General features: G+C 39.6%; 1 protein-coding gene across 3 annotated transcripts in view; it reads left to right on the plus strand.

Moving 5' to 3' along the window:
• Mycbp2 (MYC binding protein 2) overlaps positions 1-17,757 on the plus strand; it is a 231,748-nt gene that overhangs the window by 147,215 nt on the left and 66,776 nt on the right. For all 3 annotated transcript variants that reach the window (XM_032918389.1, XM_032918388.1, XM_032918386.1), the window contains 7 exons: positions 1,273-1,445; positions 2,365-2,509; positions 3,947-4,165; positions 7,094-7,149; positions 13,210-13,325; positions 16,079-16,176; positions 16,846-16,962. In XM_032918389.1, coding sequence (XP_032774280.1) covers positions 1,273-1,445; positions 2,365-2,509; positions 3,947-4,165; positions 7,094-7,149; positions 13,210-13,325; positions 16,079-16,176; positions 16,846-16,962 — 924 coding nt within the window. The remainder of the gene's footprint in view (positions 1-1,272; positions 1,446-2,364; positions 2,510-3,946; positions 4,166-7,093; positions 7,150-13,209; positions 13,326-16,078; positions 16,177-16,845; positions 16,963-17,757) is intronic.

The raw sequence follows: 17,757 nt of genomic DNA on the forward strand, positions 1-17,757 counted from the left end.
GTTCAATGGCTGGGCACTTCCTGAATCTCCCTATGGCTAGCACACACTCCCCTCCCATATTCCTGAGTTAACATTGTCTAAATCTATATTCTACCTTTGCTGCCCTGTTTCCTTCTGGGCAGCCCTCCCATGGGGCCACTTTCCTGTTCCACCTATGTTCCAGCTGTTTCATTCCCCTCTCCTTCACTGAATGGTCTGTCCTATGCCCCTCTCATGGAGTAGTTCCCTTTTCTTCTCCCCTGCATTTCATGCCTGGAATCCTAAGAGTCCCACTTCTTTCACCCTGCCTAGCCATTGGCCATTGGCTCTTTATTGATTAATCAAAAGCCAAATGAGGACAGGGACCCTAAGCGTCTAGACATGCAGATTCCCCTGTGATTTGGGAGTCAAATTAAGATAAAGCATTAGAACCAATCCTCAACATCTCACCCTTTCTGTCCAATAAAAATACTCTTCTCTTAGACATAAATTGAGCATAACCATAACAATTATGTAAATTACAAAGTATGATATACAGTTAACATCCATATTTCTTAATAATATCATATTTCTTAGTTGGATAAAATAGTCTACCATTTATCCTAACTTAAAGAGTAATTCTATACTTATGTTCTGATTTTAACTTGTATTGCCACCTGAAAGCTATCCTTTTAAATCAGCATTATCTTCCTCAATATTAAACAACTTAAATTCGATTATAAGACTAGCCATTAAACTAGCAAGGCATGATAAAAAATAATGCGGTATGTGTGTCTTTTATTTGTGAATCCAGAGAACTCTGGCCGGTGGCTAGAAAGAGCCTGTTAACTATTCACCTCTACAGCTGTCAGGAATGGGGACTGAAAGTGAGAGGCAGCCACCACTCCTTCAGGAGCTGTGGCCCTGCCTAACATGCAAGGAACACAGTCAGCATAGATATGTCATGCCAGCTACCATGAGACTTTGCAGTCACAGAAAATAGGCAGCTTTTACTTTTCTCCTGTATTGTCTTCCTCTAATTTGTACTTCATGGACCAAAGATAGTAAGGCTGGGGCTTAGGAGGAAATAGTGTTCTCAATAAGGGGTACCAAAAATGTGTGCATGTCGAACAATTCATAGAGAGGTTTCTTTTTAACATATTGGCCATGTATAGTGGCATACATATACCCTCTGGAATCAAAAGAATCCCACATTCAAGCCATGACTGTATAATTCAGAACTCTGTAATGACGCCTTTTTTATTAATAAACCATGAACAAGTAAGATACAAAGACTCTCTCTTTTCCCAATAGGTGTGCAAAACTCACTCTGGCATTCTTGGCAAGGGTCTGGCTCTTTCTCACTCACCCACCATCCTAGAGGCACTTGAAGGAAACTTGCCACTTCAGATCCAAAGCAATGAGCAGTCCTTTCTGGATGACTTCATTGCTTGTGTTCCAGGATCAAGTGGGGGAAGGCTTGCAAGGTACTTTTAATGTTACAATTAATTTCTTTTAAGGCTTCATCTCTGAGGAGAAATTAAAGGAGAAGATGGACATTTTGGTGTTAAAATGCTCCCTTTTAAAATCCAGATTATGTGTTTTGAACCAGAAGTAAAGGAGATAATATTTTTAAATCTGACACTTATTAATTAATTATCTTTTTCCATTGGCTGTATTAGAATGAAAAGAAAAATATGCTAATTTGAGTTAACTTACTAATAAAAAAATAAAAGTCTAGCCCCTTTTTCATTTTAATTTTTAAGTTTCAGAGGTTGCACTTTACTATTTAAAGCTAAAATATTGACCAATAATCAGTAGCTGAACTTTTAAAGTAGCCTCCCATTTATGCTTATACATACTTACATATAATGCACAACACAATCACTTATGTTGTATCTCACAAGACAAGTTGGTGTAATTGTGAAGTGGATTCAGGACTGGGTAGCTCCAACAGTAGGAAATGGACAAGTTTTGCAAGTAAGAGCAGATATTAAAGAAGACAGTAAGAAGTCATGTAAACAAAGGGTGTGCATAGGACACCTCGCTGCTCCAAACGTGTGAGCGATATTCTGTCCTTGCTTTCATAAGGAAGCTGGCATTTTCCATCTGTTAGTAGGAATCTAGTCACCCACAGTAAGAATTCAAATTAGCTGTAATTTAATGTCATTTTGTGATATCTTATAAATAACAATTTCAGTATTTTCTAACTTTAAAATTGTTTCATAGTATATGTAAACATCAGAAAGTTCATGCATTTTTGTGTATGTCTAGAGGATTTCCATTAATTACTTCCCAGGGAAACGCAACTACCACTGAATCAGAAATGAAGATACTGCCTTTTGTTCAATGCAAGTTTAGTTTATTTGGCTTAATTTCATGTTCTCTTGTTTTTAATTCTTTTAGATGGCTTCAGCCCGATTCCTATGCTGATCCTCAGAAAACATCATTGATCCTGAATAAGGATGATATCCGCTGTGGCTGGCCCACCACCATAACTGTTCAAACAAAAGACCAATATGGCGATGTGGTTCACGTTCCCAACATGAAGGTAATTCTGTGAGTTAAAAATGGCTACGCATTGACTACTGTAGCTGATAGGAGGTGAGAATGCCAAGTCTTCACGGTCAGCCCACTCTTTTCTCCTGGGCTTTGTGTAATGGAGGACACTGAAGAGCTGCTGATGATTTATTTTACATTAATTAATTCCCTAGTTTCTAGGCTGTAAGTAAGGTGCTACAGTGGATTCAAAGAAGATAGTTTACACTTTCTACGCCAAGCACACATTAAAATTTTTCCTCATGACCCAAACAGGGAAGCAAAAAGATGGACTAGGGTATACCCTGTAGCACCTACAGCGTGGCAGGTAGCACACATGCACACTCATTGTGTTATCCTATGCATGGTCTCGTCACTGCTGTTTGACACAGAGTGTTCACAACCTGCCACCATTTCAGACTGCTACGAGGAAGCAAATGCTTTCAAAATTTAAGAAATTTGATGATAAACATACATGCATATATACTATATATATACATATACTATATATGTATGTATAGACTATACATACATATGTATATAATATATACAATTGTATATCTGATTGATATATGTAAATATATTATGCTAATATCTATGCCATCAGACTACACTCCCATTCTTTCCAAAATGTTCCTGGCAAGTTGTTAGCAATAGTTAATATTTTCAGTATTTTTTTTAAGATTTATTTATTTTATGTATGTGAGTACACTGTCGCTGTCTTCAGACACCAGAAGAGGGCATTGGATCACCATTACAGATGCTTGTGAACCACTATGTGGTTGCTGGGAATTGAACTCAGGACCTCTAGAAGAGTAGTCAGTGCTCTTAACCGCTGAGCCATCTCTCCAGCCCCTATTTTTAATATCTTAATATGCCTTTGAAAAATCAATTTTCTACCATTGTAGAAACTAAGTTGCAAAGTTTAGATTGTTAAAATCAATAACTCAAATTAGTAAATGTGGTATTATAGTGTGTGGTAAATGTGTACCTTTTCACTGAAGGGAACAAACAGATTTCTGGTATGTTTTAAACAATTCTAAAGACTTCTATTACTTAGTATTTTTTCCTTTGTAGACCATTTCAAAAAGAATTCAAATAAATTTTTACAAATAAGCTGTTATTATAAGAAGTATTTGCATTTCAATTATCTGATAAAATAATGTTACTTCCTAAAAGAATTCGGTGCAGATTATTTCTGTTTTCTCTCCTGTTATGATACTAATGAAAGATTTAATTTTTATGCTTTGACATGTGTGATTCTTTGTTATGAATAGCGACACATCTGTTTGCCACTCTTAGTGTATAAGAGAGGTCAGGCCATCCTGACTCTGGAAATGACCCAGGTGAACCGGTGTTAGCAACAGGTGTCTCACTGACTGATTTGTAGTTGTGAATTATTTCATGTTGAGGATAACTCTGCATTTGGTTTTTATATTATTGTGGATAGGTGGAAGTGAAAGCTGTACCTGTTTCTCAGAAAAAAACCTCTTTGCAACAAGAGCAAGTTAAGAAATCCCAAAGAATTCCTGGCAGTCCCGCAGCAGCAGCAGCTGCATCTTGCACCACCGACATGACTTTCGGTGGGTTGGCGTCACCAAAGCTGGATGTCTCCTATGAACCCATGATAGTCAAGGAGGCACGCTATATCGCCATAACAATGATGAAGGTAATTGTTTTTACTTATCAGATATTTTTATCTTTCACGGCTGATTGAACTTTTCAGTTCAGTTCAGTTATAGGCATAATATTACAGGTCCAGAGAGTTACTCTCAGGTTTTAAACTGGCAACATACTTTTAAATGCTCTTTCTTTACTCCAGAGACTTGGAAACAGTTTGTGGCAGGTGCTGAGGGGCTGACATGACTTAAAACTGAAGTGCTTGTCTGCCCGGACACAACTCTTCAAGACTCAAGGGTTTTCTTGGGTTCCTCCAGTTTTTAACACCTCCCAAACATTAGGCGATCTCTTTAGATTTTTTACTTAGCCTGTCTTTTTAGTTTATAATTCCTTTTAGCTGGACTTAAAAAAAAATCCAGCGTTTTACTTATCTTAAGAGGTGGAGTTACTACCCATTGTCATCGTGCTGTTTAGATGTTTTGGTACGTTTAGAAAGCAGTCCATATTCTAGTAGCTGAACGGTATAGTCTTACTGATCGTTTACAAACGCTGTAGTACAATAATACACTTAGGAAGACAGCTGCGTAAGAAGCATGGCTCCCGGGGTTGGGGATTTAGCTCAGTGGTAGAGCCCTTGCCTAGGAAGCGCAAGGCCCTGGGTTCGGTCCCCAGCTCCGGAAAAAAAAAAAAATAACCAAAAAAAAGAAGCATGGCTCCCTTAAACCTCACAGGAAGCCTGCTGACTTCCTCTAAGGAGGTACACCGAGAACGTGGACTAGAGGGTTGTCGCTCAGAAACATATTGAATGTTGCATCAGCCCAACTTCGATGCTAATGAAGAGTAAAATGAAAAGAACAGAAGCAAGAAGTAAAAGATGAACAAAGTTCATAATTGAAGCTAGAAACATCAGAGAAATAGGGTGTAGCAAAACAGGAAGAGCTCTGCTGTAGGCCATAGATGCTCTCTGAGAGCATTCTTAGCTCTTTGATTAGCAGAAACTAGGGTTTTCTTGATATTTTAAGCTGTTAGTCACAAGATGTTAAGTTCCACAAAGAGGTGGGCAAGGCATGACTATTCAGAGTGCCTTCTTTGAGGGATCTTTAATTCAAACATGCTTTTCTTTTTCTATATTTTCTTCAGAAACTGTTACCTGTTTCCACTCCTGGATTCCAGGAGCATGCTAAAACTCTAGGATTAGAACGGTCACAGAGTGCTATTCCCAGGCTGTCTCTGAAATGCTCAGTCATGCTCTGGGCAGACGTTCTTTACTAACCAGTCACAGATATTGTGAACTCACTCAGCAGTGAGCCATGTATTATTATAGGGCGGAAAAATAGCATGTGGTCTTCTGGTTGAAATTGGTGCAGTGAAAACATAGTAGTCAGAGTCTGCACACCGGGATTCCCAGCTGTGAACTACTGCAGAGACTTGGCAAAGCCAGCCTTAAGTTCATCTGTCCACTACAACACTGCCGATGAGTGAAAGCAGCTTGATAGTTTCTGAATCACTGTACTGGTAAAGGAAGAGAGGGGGCACGGGAGGACAAAGGGGGCTCAGTAAGCATTGTGTGTGCTTTGCTTCATAAGTACTGGGGAAGCCGGAAGGGCATTTGGTATAAACTGTGTCAGGGTCGGTGTGCTAAGTGTGCTGTATGTACTGCCCATTTCATTTTTACATTTTGCCTTATCTTTTGTTCAGACCTCTTTGCTTATTTTTGCAAAACTGACACACAACACATGCCAAGAAACATTTTACAGCCAGAATCCATACCCAGACCCATTCCACACCTCTCTTAGAGGATATCTTATAATTCTCTCTCTCTCTCTCTCTCTCCCTCTCTCTCCCTCTCTCTCTCTCTCTCTCTCTCTGTGTGTGTGTGTGTGTGTGTGTGTGTGTGTGTTGTGCTATATACTTTAACAAATATAAAATGAGCCATAAATAATACTTTTATTTATTCTGTGTTCTAAAGCTTAGTACAGTGGCATTATTTTTGCATGTACATGAAAAGTTTCTCTAAAATATACCCCTAGCCATGTAACCTCTGGGTTGGAGGAGAAGCGCGTCTAACTCTTTGTTAAGCGTTTCCGGAGTCTCCCCTCTGCCAGTCGCCTCCACATCTGCACTGGGTTTTACTCAGCTTTCAGTTGCAGCTGTGCTGTGACGTTTTGTCCTTTCAGCTTGTACTTCCCTGTTTGCCCTCTCTGTTACATCACTTCTCCAGTACAGTGGCTTCTGCAGTTACTCTTTAGTGCGCTGGCTTTCCTCAGTTCTGCTGTGTTTCTGTGTGTATGGATGATTTGGCCTGTATATATTGTATATGTACATCCCATGTAAGTTAACAGCATTTAAAAATCCTTCCATGTGAAGACCGTTCTCTACAGTATCTTTACATTGGAGATATTTAAAATTTTAATGAACCTGAAAGATTTCTACTTTTATATCTTTTAAAGTTAAAATATCATTGCTATCAAAAAAATAGCTGGCAAGCAATTTAAGGAAAGAAGGCTTGTCCTGGCTACAGCAGTCCTCCATGGTGAGGGATGGCAAATTTGATCCTCATTCAAAGTGCAGAGACCTAGATAATACAGCTTGTATGACTTTTTCCTTCCTCTTTTTCTTAAGGTCAATATGTAGAACTGTTTTTCCTTTCTCAGTTAAAACTCAGAGAATTCTCCACAGACAGCAGTTACATATTTGTCTCTTTAGTGATTCTAGGCCCTGTCAAGTTGATGGTATTAAGAACTGCATCACAGAATCTAAAACAGTTGACCTTTGTGTTTTGTTTGGATATCTAGCACTGTGAAGTTCATTGTCAAGTTCATTGCCATTTCTATTTCCCTCTTGGATGGATAGAGTAGTCTCCACTCATTTATTGGATGGATGGGGCAGTCTCCGTTCATTTATTGGATATTTAAGTATTGCACTAAAGGGAGTGTCCGTTGCAAGGGTGCCAATGTTCCTTGTCTCTTCCTTCAAGGTATATGAAAACTACTCATTTGAAGAACTGCGTTTTGCCTCACCAACTCCTAAAAGGTAAGAATTGTATTTTCAAAATGTTGCTGAAACTAAAACTTAATCATCCAGACTGAAACAATTTTTAAAAATCCCTTCCTTACTTTTGTTTTTTTGAAATATTTTTTACCAGTTTTTTGAGTCCCTCAGTGCCACTGCCCTGTTTGTTCCTGGAAGTCATCTGCTACCCCCAGCCCATATCTTTTTCCCACCCCTTCTTCATGAAGACCCTTGAGCCTTGACATGAGGGATCTAACAAAACAGCCCATTTTATGCTGATGGCTCTATAGCCTCTGGTTCTCTGATTACCAGTTGGGAGTCTTGTTTTTTGTTTTTTTTTGTTTTTTTTTTTTTTGGAGCTGGGGACCGAACCCAGGGCCTTGCACTTCCTAGGCAAGCGCACTACCACTGAGCTAAAATCCCCAACCCCGGGAGTCTTGTTAATATCCATCTACTGTAAGAAGCTTCTTGGATAAGAGTTGAGATCTATGGGTATATAATAATTAGTAGTCATTTCACACCATAGTGATATTTTGTTATATCCCCTATGGCTTATGGCCTATTTAGCCACAGGTTCTTGGCTCCATTAATCTTACCAGATCTAGATTTCATCTTGTAGAGCAGGACTTAGATCCAACCAGTATGGGTCGTTCCCATGATGTCTATGTTGCTATGGCACCAGTGGGCATTTCTTGTCAGTCCAATCATGTTATAGCTCTCGAAGGCTCACACCTGGATGGGACTGATGATCATTCCTCCCAGTACTGTAAAGGTGAGTGGGTAGGGAGGAAGCTTCCGGCTCAGTTACTGTCTTGATTTCTCTTTGTTTTATAACTTAAGTACATGATGCCTTCAAAATAGAGTATTACTGTTAACTTTTGGAGGGTTCCAATAGCAAAGACAATCGCTTATAACATATACGGACCTATGATGTCCCACTGGCCAGGAGCTCAAAAGAGAGAGGGGTTAGGAAACTAGTGAGGGCCCATGGATGTGAGGGAATCACTCAAGAGAGGAGACATAGAATACACTAATATAAAGCAAAATATAAAGGGAACAATAGGACAGAAAGAGTTAAATGGGTTGGAGGGTGGAGAGCAGGGCAGAAGATGCAATTCAGGAATGATAACAAACACTAACCACCTTTTGAAATAGTCATGTGACAACCTACTCGTGTGTGTGTGTGTGTGTGTGTGTGTGTGTGTGTCCATACATGTGTACATATATAAAAGAGTTAAATGGAGTCATCTTTTAGCACGGATACTCCAACTAGACAGTACATGCTAACAAGGTAGATACTGGTACCAGTGATGGGTTCTAACTTTGTTTTCTAAAATGGTCTTTTACTACAGTATTTTGAAATATCTAATTAAGATTTTCCACATACTAAAATATATAGATTGTCCAGCATGATTTACTTTTAGTCATCTATATAACAATGCTAATATACAACATAAAATAAAGATGCTAGAATAAGATTATCTCGTACCAGACAGTATACCTTGTGTTGGCTAGTGTTGATTAGTGTAATTTCTGCCTTTTTTTAATTCTATTAAAATGATTATTGTTCTGTTTGTTAGACAGGATCTAATTATGTAGCCCAGCTTGACCTTGAGCATAGTTTTCTGTAGTGATAGGATTTCAGTGGGTGCCATCCCAGCCAGCTGCTCCACAGTCTGCCTTACTCTCCTCCTAGTGAGCTGTGGAGAGAGTTCTGTGTGCTACACTTGTTAATTTTGATGTCTCACATTTTTCAACTTCTGTTTAATTCTGTTGACTTTAGATCTAAGTTGGATTTTTTTTGTTTTTATATTTTTGGTTTGTAAGGGGTAGTTTGAATTCTGTTGTTATTGATTTTAGTTTTTGGGGGGTTGTGTTCCCTCTTCTGTTTTGGTTTGGTTTTAAAAATATGGTTTTTTTTAGCTTGAGATGGCCCAGAATTTGTGCTATTCCTGCTATAACCTTCCATGGGCTTGGATGGTAGACATGTGTCAGCATCTCTGGGAGGAAAAGTTCTTTTAAAAATAGATACTTGAGAGCCCCCAAGGGTCCAGGTTACTTGACTGTGTTGGTCACCTGTGGACTGCCTATCAGGGCCCTCAGTCCTTCCCCCATCTCCTTCATAAGAGTCCCGAAGCTTTGCCAGTGTTTAGCTGGGGGATCTCTGCATCTGTCTCCATCAGCAGCTGGGTGGAGCCTCTGAGAGGACAGTCGTGCTAGGCTCCTCTGCAAGGATAACAAGGTATCATTAATAGTGTCAGGGGTTGGTAATTGTCCCTGGGGTGGATCTCAAGTTGGGCTAGATATTGGTTGGCCATTCCCTGATTCTCTGCTCTCTGTCCCTGCATTTCTTGTAGACAGGATAAATTTTGGATCGAAAGGTTTGTGTGTGGTTTGATGTCGTTATCCCTCTAGGCGGAGTCCTGCTTAGCTAGAGGAGGAGGCCTCTCCAGGTTCCATATCTCCACTGCTATGATTCTCAGCTAAGGTCAAATGCCATTGACTCCTCAGAGCCTCCAAAGAGCATACACCGGCTGGACCTAGGCTCCCTGAACAGATGCAGCAGAAGTATAGATCAGTCTTCATGTGGGTCCCCTAATTACTGGTGTAGGGGCTGTCCCTAAATTTGCCTGTCTGGAATATGTTCCCCTAATTGAGTTGCTTTGTTTGGCCTTAATGGGAGAGGATGTGCCTAGCCCTGCAGGGACTTGATGTGCCAGGGTGGTGGGATACCCAGTGGGTATCTCCTCTCAGAGGAAAACGGGAGGGGATAAAGGGAGAATGTAAGGGGGAACAGAAGCAGGGGATAGAGATAAGGATATGAATTGAAATAATTAATTAATTAAAATACAGAAATAAGAAATAGGTTAGTTCAGCAGTTACCTCTATAGACTTGGGAAGAGATCCGAAGCAAATCTAAAGGAGCACAATTGCCCATGGGCTGCACCATGCTGTATTTCAGATGACCTTATTAAAATTGATTAGGTTTGACTGAGAATTAGAAATTGATTTAGGCTACTCTATTAGTTAGGGTTTTACTGCTGTGAACAGGCACCATGACCAAGGCAAGTCTTATAAAGGACAACATTTTATTGGGGCTGACTTACAGGTTCAGAGTTTCAGTCCATTATTAACAAGGTAGGAACATGGCAGCATCCAGGCAGGCATGGTACAGGAGGAACCGTAGAGTTCTACATCTTCATCTGAAGGCTGCTAGCAGATTACTGGCTTCCAGGCAGCTAAGATGAGGGTCCCACAGTGACATACCTACTCCAACAGTACCACACCCAGTGCCACTTCCTGAGCCAAGCATATTCGAACCATAACAGTTACTTTACACTATTTTTATTTATTTTCAAGGTAAGATTACAGTATACAATCTACAGTGTTTTCTGTCAAATTTGAAAGTCCTATCCTTGGAAATAGACAAGTAGTATTTTGTTTCTGGCTTTATTATAGCTCCAAGCTTTGCCAGAGTAAAAAACAGTGACTTTAATAAAATAAATGTGGACATTATATATTTATAGCAAACTGACTAAGAACAAAATCAAACTGAGTGTAATAGCACACAGCTATAATCCTACACTTAAGAAACTAAGGCAAGAGTATTAGGAGGACCTAGCCGTACTGTGCTATGTACAAGTTTTCTGTTATTATTGACTTCATAACAAGTCTCTACATAGCCTGAGCTAGATAGTAATACCCCGTGTCAAATAAGAAAGATGAAAAAAGAAAAATGGAGAGATTAAGAGAAGAGAAATTAATGGAGAACGGGAGAGAGTGAAGAAAATTATGTACATTATGTGTTTGAACCTAACAGAAATGGTGACTGACGTTTCTAAACAGATTCATGTATTCACTGAGCATTGAGCTTTCACCGTTGACCATTTGCTATGTGGGAGATTCTATAACAGGCCACAGGAACACTTACAAACAAGATAAACATGGTACCAGTTCTTCTGGTATTTTCATTACTATACAGAACAAGCTATTAAAGGTGACCAAAGTAATAATAAGAAAAATTATATGATATAGTCAGTATTGGGATTGTGACAGCTTGTCAAAATGTTACAGTATGGGAGAGGCAGCCTTAGGGTTAACATTTAGATGGCTGCTGATCAAGTGAAGATTTTGAGTTCACTCTAACTATGGAAAACCTGGGGCAGGTTGAGCTTGATGTCTTAGGAGAACAGACAGAAAAACGATGGGCCTGGGGGGTACTGAGACGAGGGGCATCATTCATCATTGGTGATGCATCCAAGAACTACATGGTTGTGTTTTATGTGTTCTTTCAGGCTGTGCTTAATATGTAGGTTGGATTTTCTTTAAAGCCAAGTCATTTCATGAGTTTTAAACAAAAACCTTAAAGTTATTAGAAGATCATTGTGGTAGCTCTTCTGAGGTAAATTAACAGAAAGCAAGAAAAGCAGCAGAGAAATGTCAGAAATGGGTAGGCAATACAGACTGGGGTAGAGTGCTGAAGTAGACTCAGTAGAGCCTGTCGCCAGAGGGTGGTCAGCCCGGAAACTGTAACTACAGGAACAACAAAACAGACTTGGCAGGGCGTGTGTGCGTGTGTGCCCGTGTGTGTGTGTGTGTGTGTGTTGCATATGCATACATATTTATATATGCATGCATACATGACCATAATAACAAAAGAAAATGACTATCATTTTGAGAGTGGGGAGTGTTCGAGGGTTTGAAGGGAAGAAAGGGAAAAAGAAAGTAAGATAATTCTATTTAAATTAAAGACATATTTTAAAAAATGACAACAGATTTTTTTGGCTTTAGCAACTCTGTAGAACAGATTCCTGCCAACTTTGATTCACAGACCAAATTTTATCTGCTGCTTGTTCTTATAAAAGTTACTAGAACACAACTTTACTCATTGTGTTTAGCTACTTTTACACAGAAATGATCAATGTAAGCAGTTATGACAGACTTTTAGCTTCAGAAACTAAAATTGTTAGATAAAGTATTGGCCAGCTCCTAGTATAATTTTTACGGGGATCAAGAAGTCCTAGAAGTGAGTGAGTATTTATGTTCTTTTGTGATGTATTGCTCTGTAAGGTGCGTGCTGGTTAGGAGATAGGAGCTTTTGTTAGATATGTTAAGACTGAAATTCCAAATTATTTCTCAGATACTTCATATTTAAGCAGAGATATGCCCGTGCAGCTGCACACAGTGTAAAGTCAAGGGAAAGTGCATGTGGGAGCCGTCTCTGTAGAAATGGTACTCACAGTAATGATGGCAATAGTTGGCCAGTTACAAAGATGATTCAGAAAACGAAGATGGGTATCAAACCCTGGGTATTCCATGAATTAAAGAGCACCAGGAGAAGAGAAGCCAGCAAAGCCCTGGAGAAAGATGACTAGTGAGGAAGAGGAAAGCCAAGAGGTCAGAAACAAGTAGACAGTGTTTCAGGAAAGTGAAGGCTGCCAACTGTTGGTGCTGCTAAGAGACAGCCAAGGAGGGAGAATTAAGATGGGAAATGGTAGTGTTTTCTAGCAATGTAAGGGCCTAGTAGAGTAAGAGAAATGAGTGATGTGTGAAAGAAAGTTGAGGGGACCCAGTCCACAAGGAAAGCCCTGGTTTTAGATAACAACCACCTTGTTCCTGCCATTGTAACAGGAGGGAAAATGAGGCAAAACTTGCCTCACAATCTGATTCCCTCATGGAGATCATAACCAATGTTTTCTATTTCCACAGAAGGGAAAAGTGAAATCAATCACTGTGTGTGAAGTGAAGGAGAAGTAATGGGGCTATAAGGGAAAGAGTGAGTGTGTGAAGGAGAAGTAATGGGGCTATAAGGGGAAGAATGAGTGTGTGAAGGAGAAGTAATGGGGCTATAAGGGAAAGAATGAGTGTGTGAAGGAGAAGTAATGGGGCTATAAGGGGAAGAATGAGTGTGTGAAGGAGAAGTAATGGGGCTATAAGGGAAAGAATGAGTTGGGGAACATGCTAGGACAGCTACAGGTTGCCAGGCAGTGTGATGACACACACACACATATTCACAGAAGTAGTAAATGATATTAACTGCATAATCAAATGTAAATTTTTTGCTATCCACTTTTTATTCAGGCCCAGTGAAAACATGCTCATTCGTGTCAATAATGATGGAACTTACTGTGCAAATTGGACGCCAGGGGCTATCGGGCTCTACACTGTTCATGTGACCATTGATGGCATCGAAATAGGTAAATATAGTTTTAAATAAGAAGTTGCTGCAGAGAACTAGAATTAAAATCATTGTTGTGTTGCATACCCTTGTGACATACATAGAAATAGGTTTGATAACTACTTTGTGGCCTCATTTCCTCCTTCATAATGAGTATTTTATTACTACATTGTAAACATCATATTTTTCGAGGATGATGTATAGTATGTAATTACTCACTGGGACTCTCATAACCCCTCTCCTTTTCTAGTCTGTCAATGAAGTGTGATACCCTCTTTAGCCCTGTGTTGTCCTGTGTATGCCACCCACCCCTCCCACCCCACCCTCCGCAACCCCCATCGATCCTCCTCACCTGGTAGGAGGAGATGCCATACAGTTCACAGGTGATCTGGTTTAGATCGGTGACTGGCACAAAGTGCCTACTTAGCAGATACTATTACTTAAAGTGTTTTATTTCTCACTAGTTTTGATTTTCTATGATGTGTTAATGCTTCATTTTATAATTTCCATGTAAAAGGATAACAGTAGATTAAAAATGTCACGTATAGATGTCATGAAAGGGTAACTATAATAGTAACATAACATGAGAATACCCTTTATGAAGAAGCTGTACTGTAAACACATTCTCATTGGAGATAAAAAGGTAATTTACATTTTGGCATGTAGACTTTATAACTAATCAGATGTGTACATTATAATGTCTTTGCTAGAGTCTCTTATTTTACCACATTGCTAAGTCATCCAGGTCAGCACACATTTACGTGGTTCTTAGCAAAACTTGGTTCTAGAAAAGAATTTTATCAAGCATTAAAATTGTATGTGTTGCTGGATTAAACAGGCAAACTTAAAATAATTTCAAAGTGATTTCAATAGGCTGGAAATACAGACTTGAGCAGGGATTTCAAAGCCCCGTGATACACACACAGCTGCTTGCCCTTTCACTTCCCTCAGCATCATTCATATACAAGGGATGGAGCAGTCTAGATGTCCATGGATGGACAATGAAAACGTGTGTGCATACAGTAGGATTTTACTCAGTTATAAAGAACCAAGTTGTTAATTTGGCAGGAAAATGATGGGTCTGGAAAGTATTACACTAAGTGAGGTCATCCAGATTCTAAAAGAAAAAGCAATTGCCTGGTTTCCCTCATATACCGCCTCCAAGTTTTAACATTAGGATGAATGAGAGTAGGAATAGGCTGTGACCTAGATAGGAGACTGTGAGGACAGCAAGTGGCAGAGAAAGGCAGGGGAAATGAGAGGGCCCATGACAGAAGTGTAGAAGGTACTCAGAGAGAGCTCTTCTCCTTAGGTATGTGGAGTCTGGAGTCTGGAATTCAGACTGTGACAGCAGAGATATTGGTTCATAGCCTTTGCCACAGTCTCCTTTATTCTCAAAAGGGAGAGCAAAGTGAGGAGTGGGCAGGAAAACCCAAGAACAGTTTTGTTAGGGCTCTCAGCTTAGGGTTATGTGGGACTCTCACAGTGGGAGTGGCTGTGTCTCTGACTCCTTTGCCTGCTCTTGGGACTCTGCCTTCTATTGGGTTGCCTTGTCCAACCTCAATATGAGGGCTTTTGCTTTGTCTCATTCTCTCGTTTGTCCTGTTCAGTTCTTCTGTTTTGGAGGCCTTTTTTGCAGAGGAAATGGGAAATGGATATGGGGGAGAGAGGAAGTAGGGGAAGATAAGAGAGATGGAGAAAGGGGAAACTGGTTGTGATATATCATATGAAAGAAAATCTATTTTCAATTTATAAAAAAGGGAAAAAATACCATAATGAATTGTAATCTTTGCTTGAAAATGTAAATTTAAATTTAGTAGAGTCTTCAATCTCATACACCAATGGCGTGCGGATACTGTCTCTAGTGAAACTGAGATGGGCACACATTAATGTAGAACCATCCCCTTTGCTTTCCTACTCACCTCCACTATTTTTTCCTAACTCAGCCTTTTTCCAAGCTGTCTTTAATCTGGGACCTTTCTAGGCCACAGACAAGGGCAGATAATAATAGTGCCTAATGTTACTGAGTATTCAATACATGTACATCGTTGGGTAGACATTTTACGTCATTTAATCCTTACACTGTGAGTAGATAGTATTGTCTTTCCTGTCTCACACATGAACACACTGCTGCACGTAAGAGCCTAAGAGGCCCAGCATGAGCACTGTGTCTCTCATCGGCTGTGTGATCACATGGCCATCCATGCCTCACGCTGTCATCCGTGCCCTGCTGTCAGTCACAGGGCTTCCACGGTGGGGGGTGAATGGTCTTCTCACCTGTTGCTGCTGACTAGCACGTGTCAGAAAGCCAGGATTCATTATGATTATGATTATGATTTGAATTTGTTCGTGATCATTCTATATGCTCTTACGTAATGGGAGCCTCCCCTCCTCTTCACTTTACGCACTTCGGGAAAGGCTAGGAAGTGCTCTTTGGCAATCTCCGGACCTCATTTAAAGTTTTTTCCCATTTTTTCCATTTGGTATCAATCGACTTTTTTAAAAAAGCAGAATTCAGATAAATATCAATTAAGGGCACCGAATGCACTGCCAGAGCACCCAGTCTCCTTTCTGGGCTCCTACATGTTGGCTTACAGTACCTGAAATTCCAGTCCTAGAGGACATAATGCCCTGTTCTGGCCTCTGCAGGCATCAGACATGAATGGGGTGACTAGACAGACATGGTGGGAAATATATATATATATATATGGGGCTAGATTTCACAGTCCTCATCTTTGTAGTCAAATGTTAATAGTACTACTTCTCTTACAGATGCTGGCCTTGAAGTAAAAGTGAAAGACCCACCAAAAGGGATGATTCCACCAGGAACTCAGCTCGTCAAGCCAAAGGCTGACCCTCAACCAAATAAGGTGAGTGTAGGACAAATCGAAAGTGGAATTGGTCAGATATTTAAATTTTTCATTCATGCCTCAAAGTAGCTCTCAAATATCTAATGTTTTATTTGATTTATTGCAGTATTTTAATTTCCACTATCCTTAAATCAGTCTGAAGAGCAGTTCTTAAGAATTATTCCTCTCAAATTGTAAATTTTGCTTTTTTCGCGTCTTTATTTTTTTATTGTTTATGAGTGTATTCTATGCATTCTGATATTAAAAGTTTACTATTAACAGAAAGTCTACTGAAATTACATGTGAGTATTCAAGGTTAAAACATTCTGTATCATTAAAAGAAGCACTAATTTCCTTATATCTAAAAACTAGCTAAAGGAATTTAAGTAAACTATTAAGAACTATGACAACGTAATTTTTATTTTGTCCTTCTAAAAAGTTGCCATTTGTATTTTTGTTGTATATCTTTAATACTTGAAGTGGGAAATCATAAATATTTAATACATTGATATCAAATATTCTTCAGTACTTGGAAGTACACTTTTATTGTTGTTTTAAGGAACCTTAGCTATGACTGTGAGGAAACATTGAGATTGTACTTCTTTTAACTCTCTTCGTTTTCTCATTTTCTGAGTAACATTTACAGAGTCTGTGTGTTCTCTTTCACTGTCAAATCTGTTCCTTTCTCAGATTCGAAAATTTGTGGCCAAGGACAGTGCTGGTCTCCGCATCCGGAGCCACCCTTCCCTTCAGAGTGAACAGATTGGAATAGTGAAAGTCAATGGAACTATCACTTTTATTGATGAGGTAATTAATAAATATGGGTAATTTATTTTGGACAGAAAATTTTTGTAATGTTTGCACAACAACAAGGAAACTTTTAATGTTATTGGGTTCTAAACAGTTTAGGAAATTTTTTATCTAATTTTTTAAATTCTTTGAGTTTTTTCTTACAAAGTATTTTAATCATATTCATTCCCTCTGGCAGCTCCTCCCACCTACATCTCCTGGTCCAACCTACCCACTTTGTATCATTTTTTGCTTTATTATTATTATTATTATTATTAATTTAATCATTTTATGTTTGTGGATGTTTGCCTGCTTGTGTCTGTTTACCATATGTGTGCCTGTGGAGGTCAGAGGAGAGCTCCAGATCCAGTGGCACTGAAGTGACAGATGGCTTTGGGACACCAAGTAGGTGCTGGAAATCAGACTCGGGTCATCTGTGGGCACTCAGCACCAGTGAGCCATCGCTCTGGCCCTTCTTTTGTTTTTCAACCCATCAAGTCCAAGCTGTGCTGGCCCTAAACTCTTGATGGTCTTCACTAGAAAGTGTTCCACCTCCCAAGGGCTGTGCCCTTAAGGACTGACTCTACTTCTTCCCGAAACTGCCAGTTGCCGATAGTTTCTTAGACAGGGTGTGGGACCATTCTCCATGCTAGGATCTTTTCTGGCTTATACTCATGAAGGTCTTGTTAGTGCTTTCTCAACCACCATAGTTCTTGTGTCAACTGCACTGTTGTGGCCTGGAAACGCTGGTCCTTGTCATTCATCATCTACCACCTCTGGGCCTTTCAATCCCTCCTTACTGCCTTCCTAAAT

Source organism: Rattus rattus, chromosome 12 (assembly GCF_011064425.1).
Source record: "Rattus rattus isolate New Zealand chromosome 12, Rrattus_CSIRO_v1, whole genome shotgun sequence".
NCBI classification, from domain to species: Eukaryota; Metazoa; Chordata; class Mammalia; order Rodentia; family Muridae; genus Rattus; species Rattus rattus.